The 11,171-nt window shown below is 51.4% G+C and overlaps 1 protein-coding gene across 1 annotated transcript; it reads right to left on the minus strand.

Annotated features, from left to right (window-relative positions):
* Positions 1 to 1,085: 1,085 nt before the first annotated feature.
* On the minus strand, positions 1,086 to 7,554 carry LOC119090485 (putative phenylalanine--tRNA ligase, mitochondrial). The gene is given in 8 exon segments (XM_037213304.1): positions 1,086 to 1,260; positions 2,252 to 2,374; positions 2,900 to 3,060; positions 3,520 to 3,651; positions 4,616 to 4,778; positions 5,384 to 5,794; positions 5,796 to 6,000; positions 7,477 to 7,554. Coding segments are annotated over 7 exon segments (1,332 nt in total). The 5' UTR covers positions 5,970 to 6,000; positions 7,477 to 7,554; the 3' UTR covers positions 1,086 to 1,092.
* Positions 7,555 to 11,171: the final 3,617 nt, after the last annotated feature.

Below are 11,171 nucleotides of genomic sequence, written 5' to 3' on the forward strand. Positions count from 1 at the left end.
AAGCAACCAGCGCCAAGTCTGTCCGCTAACACAAATCAAGGTCACAGGCCGAGATTGTCAGGACGTCAACAGACCGGACATTTGTAGTCCCAGCCCGGCGAGTCGCACTGTGCACGAGCCTTTGTCCGTTTCCAATCACTGGACGTATCACCACGGAGTTCAGCACCAAGAAATAAAATCTTCACACAAGGCGTGGGCCGTGACATTGATTATGAGGCGCAAACCGTCGTAATGCATCATATCGCACCATACACTTACGCTTATGCATGATGACATAATGTTTAAGTGAAGACACCGTCTTTTACACTTCAGGCCGGTGTGAGTGTGAACCTCGCGTTGACAGAATGGGGTAGTCATCTCCGGTGATTCAGCAGCATTACGGGAAATCTCGTCTGTATGACCAACCGCATACGGATGCACGGGACGCATCTGCCGAATCTCTAGGCTTCCTGCAGCACTGTAAAACCACTTAACTTGAAATGATCAAATTTGCGCAAAAATGGCATTAAAATGGGAAAGAATGGCGCGAGAATGAGATCCTTGGACATGGGCCTTTTAAACCAATGACAGTCCTTTATTCCAACACGTTGATGAGACCGAATTTAGGAGTTCGCACCAGCGTTTGACTCGCTTCGCTATGCTTTGGTAATATATGCACAGCACACCGCCGTGCGCTCACGTCCTCATACCTCTCTTCCCGCGCCGCGATATCAGTTTTGCTCTTGCAACGCACCAGATTCTCGAGGTAGTTTTTCATGCCACGATTCATCATCGGAGCACGTCAACTCTGGTGCCGATTTTCATTCCAGGAATACCGGAATCACAAAAGGGCAATCCGGATCCGGAGCATCCTGCCATTGGAGCTAAACGACGCGCCGGTTCCGCAGGCTTGGATCCAAACAACCAACCGTCGCCCGTCATCAACTTGCATTTCACCGAAGTCCGATGGCCCACGTCACGCACCAAACAACATGCCAGCTGGCGGCGTCAGCGGTGGCAGCATCACCAAGCTAGCACAGAGCGCCGGCGGCTGCAGCTTCCGCCCCCCCCCCCCCCCCCCCCCCCCCCAGCCGTCAGCTGAGCGGCGCCCCGTCACCGGACCGACACCGCCAGCTGCTGGGCGGCTGCCTGCGCTATCCGCTCGTGCAGGCCGTTGACCTCGGCCTGCGTCAGCGTGCGCTCCATGTGCCGGTACGTGATGCGGTAGCAGTGCGAGGCGCGGCCCGTCTTCGGGTGTCGGAACTCGTCGACGAGTGAGACCTGCCGGCGGCGCGGGGTTAGCCGCGTCGTCCGGCGAGACGGCGCCGCGCACACCAGACACCGCCGCCGCAGACCGGCTGGCGACCATCGCGAGCATCGCTCTGCTTTTCACCCTACCAAGCCCCCACGGGATCCGTCGGTGGCTCCGCAGGCCAGGCCCAGTGAACGGCCGGGGCATATGCACCGCTTTGACGCAACTCAGCCGCAACGCCCCCCCCCCCCCCCCCGACCACGTTCTGCCTCTAGAGCGCTAGGTCAGTCTCACATACGCATGCCCACACACTATGGCAATCAACCTTGTGCTGAGTGGATCACACGCCACCTAGGTCGAGTCTCGAACATATCAACCAGCGAGGCTACGGCCGGACCGGTCCTGTTTGAGTGCTCCAGTGTTATAACACAAGAAGGCGAGTCGCATACGGAACAGCGCTCAGAAACGCCCAAGCCCCGAGGAAGTGTTTGCACTTTGCTCCGAGCAGCCCTGTCGCCTTGCAGGCGAGGCCCTGGGAGACTGAACACGCGCGTTGCCCCCGCGGCCGCTACAGGTCAATGTCAAGGGCTAACTGGGTTGGTCACGTGACGGCGCGGCCCATCTGAGCGTGGTGTGTATGTACCGGGCAACTCAACAAGGTGGACAGGTTGACGAGGTCGCGACACTGCTCACCTGTCCCACCCGGCGGCAGCGCTGCTCACCTGCTCCACCAGGCGGCCGCACTGCTCACCTGCTCACCTGCCCCACCAGGCGGCCGTACTGCTCACCTGTCCTACCAGGCGGCAGCGCTGCTCACCTGTTCCACCGGGCGGCAGTGCTGCTCACCTGTCCCACCAGGCGGCCGTACTGCTCACCTGTCCTACCAGGCGGCAGCGCTGCTCACCTGTTCCACCAGGCGGCAGTGCTGCTCACCTGTCCCACCAGGTGGCCGTGCTGCTCACCTGTCCCACCAGGCGGTCGTACTGCTCACCTGTCCCGCCAGGCGGCAGCGCTGCTCACCTGTTCCACGAGGTCGCCGCCCAGTGTCCGGACCAGGTCGTAGAAGTCGGCCGACGAGTACGCGTCGCCCGCCGGCAGCCAGAAGCTCAGATCGTTGCTGCACTGGGGGTGCTGGCTCACCAGCTGGCGCAGACAGACCGGCCGTGTCACGTGACACCAGATCCGCGGCGACGTCACGACAGGGCGGTGCATGCACCGGGTGCGTACCGTGAGCACAGCTTCAGGTGGCAGCGGACAGAAGCGTTGGCACGCGCGCGAGAATAACCGGCGCCCCTGGCTGGCCTGGCTGGCTAACATAGCTGAACAAGTGGCATCAAGCCAAGCCTATTCCGGCCCGAAAATCATTTCTCCGTGGATTTCACACATGGGCATAATTTGTGCCAAATTCCAAGTTCAGCAGGCTCATCACAAAGAGAAGGGAAGGGGAGGAAACAAAAGAGTCAGGGGTCACAGGCCCCCACAACTGAATAGGGGCCTATTCAAAAGAAGTCTAGTTGCGAGCATAAAATGGATAGACAACGTATTCTTCATGATATATATATATATATATATATATATATATATATATATATATATATCAATACAGACATATAGATATAGATATGCATATATCCAGCTCAACTGTCACACAATGTAGAGCATGCCCACCTTGTACCGTATCTTCTGTTCGCAGTCTTCCACACGGAACTGGTTGAGAAAGCCCGTGTCACGTGACCAGAACAGCCGAATGTCCGGAATATCATACAGCTTCATGGCGAGTCGCTCCAGGCCGAGACCGAACGCCCAGCCGATACGGTCACCAACGCCACCTATTGACACCACGCAGGAGCTTAGCCCAAGCTTGCTCCCAGCAGGGGTTTCGGACGCGAGATCAGTAAAGTAATTGGTAAAATAATCATTTTGACGAACAAATAACTGCGTTGCACCCTGGTAAGGAGTTACATCACACACTCAGCACGTCTGACAATTGTGAGATAAAGAAGGAGGCATCATCCAGCTGCGAGTTTCATTTTTGAAAAGATACAAGCAACTTTTTTCAAATCTGATTGCAGACAGGTTATGAGCATCCTCATGTTCCTCTGTGATATACCACAAAACATTTTCGAATGAAATATTTTTATGGAGCCAAAACATCATCTATCCACAGCTGCACCCATACAGGCAGCGGCATCACACACCGCCATCACGTTCCGTTCCCGTCCGTCAATTCCGTTCTGTTCCCGTTCCCCAACGATCCACCAGGTGAACGCTGCGCGTCAGTGCCTCACTGTTCTCGAGTATCTGGTGCTCCATGATGCCACAGCCGAGCACCTCCATCCAATCGCCGTCCAGCTGCACCTCCAGCTCCCAGGACGGGTGGGTGAAGGGAAAGTAGCAGTCCACCCAGCGGAACTCAATGTCTGCGGACGACGGGTGACTTGGGCGTCAGTCGACGCCGCGTAACTGGGCCAAACCACAGCCAGTCCATCGCACGCGCAGAGCGTGATGCGATCCTCCACGCCTGAGCGGCTGGCCGTCTTCGTCAGCCGGCTTTTTCTAATGGTGCTGCAACGTTACAGCGATGTCGCTGTTGTACGCGCTAAATGACGCACCTAACATTTCAGGCCATTTGGCGTCGAAATATCACATCGATTCCGCAGTGTTGAAAATCCCAGCAATTGTCCCCCCCCCCCCCCTTCATGCCCTAGGCCAGCCACACGTCCGGTCAGAACACATCACAGGTCGCCGACACTGGCATTACCTCCTGCCCTAGCACTTCACGGAACTGGTCACCGTTCACCCGCTGGTCAAAAATAACAACACGTCAAAAGGACTGAGCCCCCGTGCCATTTTCTTCAGCTAAGTATGTGGAAACTTGCAGACAATCTCCTGATTTCCATGGTTATTACTTTTGTCTGAGTTTTCTCTGCTGCTGTTAACATTCTGGAGAGCTTAGCTGCTACATCAGGCTCAACGGTAGGCATCACAAAGTGGCGCTTTTATTTTGTTGACGCTGCAATCCAAAACGTTACAACAGAGGACAAAATGGCAGAAATAATAACATTTCAGGGGCGTGTAACTTACTAGGGTTGCAAACTGTTCTTGGAGCCAGAATATTCTGTTCATTCCAGGGAGCATGAAATACGGCCATTCATGTGGGCCCAGTCCTTCTACGCGCAGATGGTATCGTTTCCGGAGCCACGTGGCACAAGCCACCCACTTAAGGTATGCTGATACCTGCTGACCCAGCGTGACTCCTCCCCTCGTCCCGCAGCCGACCCAGCAGGATTCCCCCTGCGGACCGTGACAAGGCGGCTCCTCACCCGGTCAAACCCGTCTCCTCATTCCTCAGCCCCCCCCCCCCCCCCCTCCTCGATCCCTCACCGGCGCCGAAGAGGCGTCGAGCAAGCCCCTCAAGGCACGTCTTGAGGTCGTGCTCCATCAGCTTGACGGCCTCGAGCGTGTGGACCTGCTGCCGCTCGGGCCGCCGCGGGACCGGCGACGGCTCGAACAGGCGCAGCTCCGGGGCGGCCAGTGGACCAAACAGCTGGAACACGAGCCGGGCCGGGGTCAGGGGGCGCCCCACCACCAGCGGACTGGGGTCAGAGGGCACCCCAAAAACAGCGGACCGGGGCCAAAGGGCACCCCAAAATCAGCGGGCCGGGATCAGGGAGCACCCCAGTACCAGCGGACCGGGGACAGAGGGCGTTCCAACGCCAGCAGACCGTGGTCACAAAGTGCCCCGGCACTAGCGGCTCTGGGGCAGGTGCAGCTCAGCACTAGACGGCAGAACCTAGGGTGTGCTGCACCACGGCAGTGCGGTTGGCACCCCGGTTAGGAGGGAAAGTGGTTGATCGCGCGAAAGGCGGGGGTTAAAGGGCGCTGCAAGGCTTCTGTGTTGCACGCCCCTTTGGTCAGGATGGAAGGAAGGATGGAGGAGACCGCAAATGGTCAGCAGAAGCGAAAACATCGCACGATACAGCGCGCCGACCAACTCAGACGATTTACGTAGGCACCATGCTTCGCTCCGACACAACCAGAATCTTGCAACGTATCCAACGCATCCGGATCCTTTCGCTATCCCCGCCAATCACCCCAAGCTCTCCAGCCTCCAGCCTCCGCTCTCACCATGCCCCGCGAGCCGGCGCTCACCTGTTCGCGGTTCTGCACGCGCACGCCCTCCATCTGGTGGAACACCGGGTAGTGGGTGCGGTCGATCTCGTCGCGCCGGTACACGTCGCCGGCCACCAGGAATGCGTCGAGCCCGGCCGCCAGGAGCTCGGCCTGGTGCGCGCTCGTGTGCGCCCGCAGCACGCGGTCGGCACACACGTAGTAGTTATCGCTGCGGCGCCGGCTCGGGTGGTCGGCGGGCACCAGCAGGCTGTCGAAGTTCTGCGCCACGCTCACCACCGGCCCCAGCCGCTCGTGCAGCGAGAAGAGCGGGTTACCGCGCGCGTTGCGGAAGGCACCGTGCATGTATCGCGTGACGCGCTGCTTCAGCAGGCAGAGCGGGTGGTGCGGCTGCTCGTGTAGTCGGCGGCCGACCAGCTGCAGCACGCGCGGCTGTCACGTTGGTCCACGAGTCCGGCTGGTAGGCGGCGCCGTCGATCAGCAGCGGAGGCCCGCTCGAGCAGGAGCGGGACTGGGGCGACTGTGGGATGCGCCGACAGCGGACGAAGCGCACGGCGCGGCCGCACGGTCGCAGCAGCTCCAGCTGCAGCCAACGGCACAGCATCATGGCAATAGCACAGGTCGGAGTGCTGTTCAAGCTGCAAACAAAGCAATTTAAGATTCAGTGTGTGTAGGATGTACAAGTTGATGTGAGGTGATGGACTGGCGAGGAAGATCCTACTATGACAAAAATATGTGGGGCCTACATGAAAACAGTTCAAGGCTTCTATTTGAGTGTGATCTTAAATGTGCTAATGGAATGGTGTGGGGGCAAAATACGAAGCAAGCAGTACTACATTATTAAGCAGCCTGTACTGAGCATACTTCCTCAATAGCAATTTGAATGAGTAGAGGCTGTTGGGTTACATTATACAGAATACCAAAGAACGAAAGTGTTGCAAAAAACTTTTAAAATAGCTCCAAATAAAAATGTTATCACTGACAGGAGCTGCTATTCAGTTTCAACACATCACATTGTTACAAATGTCATGCACATCAACTGTTTGTGCTGAGATCTTCACAGAAGGAGGCATCAGGACAACTTCTCTCCTTATGCCAAAGTATAAATGAATCTAACAAATCACAGGATATAAAAATTTCCAGAACATTCAGACAAATTATCAGGCTTTCCCTGGGAGAAGGTCCTCACCAATTTCTCTCCCAACCTAGTTTCTGTCCTTTCAATGCAAATGATGGTGGCGACCTGGCTGCTTACACCTTTGAGAATGAGCATAACTCACCCATGTCAAGCAAAATTGACATTTTCTGTTAAGAACAGTCAGGGGCGCAATGCTCATTGGCGGTTTTTTGGCAGTGGTTCTTATTCCAGGCACAATAGGTTTTAGAGACAGGCCAGTTCAACACTTAATGTCTGAAATGATCAATATTGATAAATAACTTTTCACACATGCCAAGCCAGTCTGAGAAACCATCTATTAGGCCAGATGGAAAGGTGATACTTATGAGCTTAATCCATTGTACATAATATATATATATATATATATATATATATTATATATATATATATATATATATATATATATATATATATATTATATGTTAAGCTTATGGCATAATATCTCAAGGAGCCCATGAGTGATTGGAATGTATGCATGAGTAGTTCAAGCTAAATTGCCCTAAATTTAGAAGCCATGTTAGCTTCAAACAAATACTTTTGGATACTGCAGTGATTTTGTGCTTGAAGTTACCCAAAACTGGCCTCCACACGTCGAAATTGGTACTGGAAATGTGTCTAACCTGCAGATTTTGAATTATGTTGAGCATTCCATGACATTTACAATACAATTCACCTACTACATGCTGTACATTTCTTTGCAGAATGAAAGCCAAGTGATGGAGTGTTTTCATCCTGTGCTGCATGTTTAGAACTTAAACAATTAATTTTGTGTGCAGAATATCACACTAAGTTTCAAATGCAGCACAAATCGGGATAAGGCGACGCATCAAGCATAACCAAATCAATGTATCAACAGCGACGGGGCACCGCAATCTGTATTAAAACGCAGCGAATCTTAAGAGTCTCCCGCGTCCTGGAATGTAAAATTTGAGCTTACCAGTCAGCTCAATTCGATGACCGCAAAATCAGAGTTCGCAGTGCATTGCCATATCTCTCAACCCGGCACCGGAACCCCCGGACCCTGCTGCTATAAAACTCCGCTGCTCGTCACATCTGCGCCATCATGACCAATAATATCCGTAGTGGTGGACAACACACGTACCGCAAATGGCCAACCTGGATTTTTACGGCGACAAAAACGAACACTATTGTAACGAGATGTCTTGACAGAAATGTATCCAAAGCTTATTACCGATACCGCTGCAACGCCGGCCATTTGAATATAGATCGAGATTTTCGTATTTTGCGTTGCATTTTGCAGCTGGTAGATTCTGCGACAATAAACCATGGGCGGATCCAGGAGAAAGGAGGCACCTGGATCATGCGCGTTGCCCCCAAAATGGTCAAAGTCTTGCAAGAAATGAGATCTCCAGAGTCAACACTTCGAAGAAAGCAGAATATCTTTCACCAAGGGAGTTTGTTTTGGAACACTCCCACTAGATGAAGAGAAATGCATCGAGTTACGAAAAATCAGGACACAATTGACCTGTTGCCCCCGAGGCGGCGTTGGTCACCTGATACGGAGTTTTGGATTCGCCCTCAGACAAAATACGCCGGCCCTTACATCTACGATCAAAAGGTCGCAAACGCTGCTAAACCCATTGGTATCGTTCTCTATTCAGCGTAGCAAAGCTTTCCAGCCCCAGCTTTGAGAAGAAAGAACAGCCTTGCGCATATGGTGGCCCTTGATCGCGCATGCACCCTCTAAACTAAATTTATGGCATGCTTTGGTAGGTATGTAATAACATGTCAAAAGCCATAGATTTCAGGAAAAAATACAAAATAACTCTGGACTTTGGGCTTACAATATATTGCCCTCCCCCCCCCCCCCCCTGTCAAACCAATGCGGTGTTGTGTAATCCGATGAAAAGCCCAATTTGATTACTTGGAGGTCTCCGTAAAACGCCGTGACAGCGATTCGCCCTTTCCTCGAGCCTGCAGGGCAATGCTCTGAACACTGCCAGGGCAATGACCGATGTCTGTATCCCGAAGTTCGCGACAATCCAGGTGCCGCCGAAAAGGGTGCAGGACACAAACAGAAGACACAAAACACGTGTCTTCAAAGGCCATGGGTGTCGCTTTGTACTCTTTTGTGAGGGCCCGCCCCCTCCCCCCCTCGCCACTAATGTTTCGGGCTGGAATATTATAACAACACGTTGGAAAAAATCGGACCATTACACAAAAACGATCTTCTTCGAACCTTCCTTGTAGTGGCATCGCCATAGAGGGTGCAGCTGGGTAACCCGAAGCCACAACCAAAATATTACGTGCTCAATTGAGGAGTAACCTTAGACATTGGGGTGAATCATTCATAATTTCATTTCATTTTTCCCCGTCAAATTTAACCCCAGGCACTTTCCCCGCACTCAAACATGATATTACGTTGCTCACTCTTAGTTGTAAAATCTCATAGGAAACAAAATTAGGTCGCAATTAATCTTTCATGTTGCGAGGCATCGCTAATGCAGATTATGGGGATCCAGATCAGTCACAAAATGCAAAACCATGTAAAGAACGGAAATTTTGCCGGGAAAGCTTTCTTAACCTGCTTCCATGCTAAACATAGTTTACTGAAAGCATTCGTAACACACTATTTCATTATTGTAGTACATCTTTAACAGCTCCATTTTCCCTCGCTCTCTTATCCAAACAGTATGAAAGGACCTTTACCGTGTCATACGACTAAAGGCTGCCGGCTGCGCTTTAACCAGGCTGACAACGAGTAAGTCAAGGGGTAACTGGCCCTCGTTGGCGAGCCACATATGAGCACTTATTCTATAAGGCGAACCTACCGCGACGTGTTTCGCCACACCCCAAATGCGGTCAGCATAGATTCAGCGCTTTATCGAAGTTGGGCTTCCATCATGATGATTGGTGTCTGCGCGGTAATATAGTTCTTATTGCGAGTATTGCATTATTGCACGCATTGCAGCCAACGGTTTCGCAGAGAGACGATATCTGTAACTTACTTCTTAACCATCTTTTTTGTCAAAGGGTATCACCTGTCATCTAACACGCAGTCACCCGTGTCAAACTCGAATGAATGCTTGACACAATTAATAAGAACAGTGGTATTGTTTTTGACAGCCTTACGCTTTTCGGCAAACCATCAGGGGAAAGTTTCAGCTTCATCTGGAGTTATGTGTCCAATGTGTTTCAAATAAACACGTTCTTCTACCATTTTAGGGGCTTCGATGATTCGTGATTAATTGGACCTTTCAAGTTGCAAGGGTTTCAGGTGCATCGTTGTGTGCAGCACATATCGATACATTTGATGATGTGCTGTCTTAAGCGTGTAAGTCAAGCTTGTTTCGTAGGCTGGTCATTTATCACTTTGTTATGCTGACGAAGAACTAGCCCACATGAACTAAAAAGGGCAAGCATAATTTGACATGCCTCCATTGAACGGAATTTACGCACACCTCAGACGACGCCACAACAATTCGATAATAGGCATGCATGTGGCAGTCCTTTTCATAGAATGTGCATTTCGTACATCACTGTTACAAAAACTCATCATCACCGCCGCGATTAAAGTGCATTCATATACATCGAATTGAAGCCGTTTGCTCTTACCCCGAATCCCACACAACTACTGTTAAATGTGAATTGCTGTTGAAATTGTGTTGTTGAATGCTCAATAACACAACTTAATGTTCTTGAGCATTATGGATTTTGATAATGCTGTTGACGACAATTGTTCATGTCATGACGTCATTAAAAAATTGAATTTTACACGTAAGATAAAAATAGCATATAAATAGAATAGAGTTTTTACACGTGAGACGCTGAGACCTAGATCCAAACAAAAGAAGTCAAATTGCAGTAAATCGTGTAATTTGGCAAAATGACTACGACTCAAATCTCGTTACTAGATCCGTTAATGTAACTAGACATGTACGGCCCTATAGTAACGGACCATATATGTTTTGCCGTATAAAGTAGTAAACATACCAACACTATAACACGCCTTCCCTCGCCATACAAAGTCGTGTTTGCGCTCACTGCCAGATAACAGGTAACAGCTGAGCGGATAAAGGATGTAATACATTGTACATAGTTGGGGCCACAAGACACGCAAGGGTCTGAGAGGTTAAACTGAAGAGCTCCGGAGTACGAGAATGACCGAAGTCCTTCATGATTAGCTCTGTTACAGTTCCCATAACCAAGTATACGTGCCGTCGACTATGACCGCCAGAAGAGTGTGCTTTCGGCGCCCAAAGGCAGAAGGGGCACATGCCCCCAGTGCCCTGCTCCCCCCCCCCCCCTCTCTCTGGATCCGTCCATGCACGACCGCTATGAAGCTTGAATGAAAGATCTTTTTAAATGGTGCAAAAATTGACAACATAACCTGCCTATTGCCGAAACAAAAGGAGCTAAATCCGTTGAGAAGTGGGCAGGTCACCAGGATCCAGGTTCGGTCCATAATAATTCACTAAAAAATGACACTTCCGTCAAAAGCAGTGGCATAGCGTCTTCGGAAGTCGTCTTAACGGCTAAAACGAGCTTCGTTTGTTTATCATTAAAATGCCACTGGATGGTGCACCAAGTTACATGTGGCATGAGTGCCAACTGAGCTGGGTACACCCATGAGTCACCAGCTACCACGGGGAAGGTCATGCCTTCCAATTT

The sequence above is a fragment of the Pollicipes pollicipes genome, unplaced genomic scaffold (genome assembly GCF_011947565.3).
Source record: "Pollicipes pollicipes isolate AB1234 unplaced genomic scaffold, Ppol_2.1 Scaffold_3087;HRSCAF=3621_pilon_pilon_pilon, whole genome shotgun sequence".
NCBI lineage: Eukaryota > Metazoa > Arthropoda > Thecostraca > Pollicipedomorpha > Pollicipedidae > Pollicipes > Pollicipes pollicipes.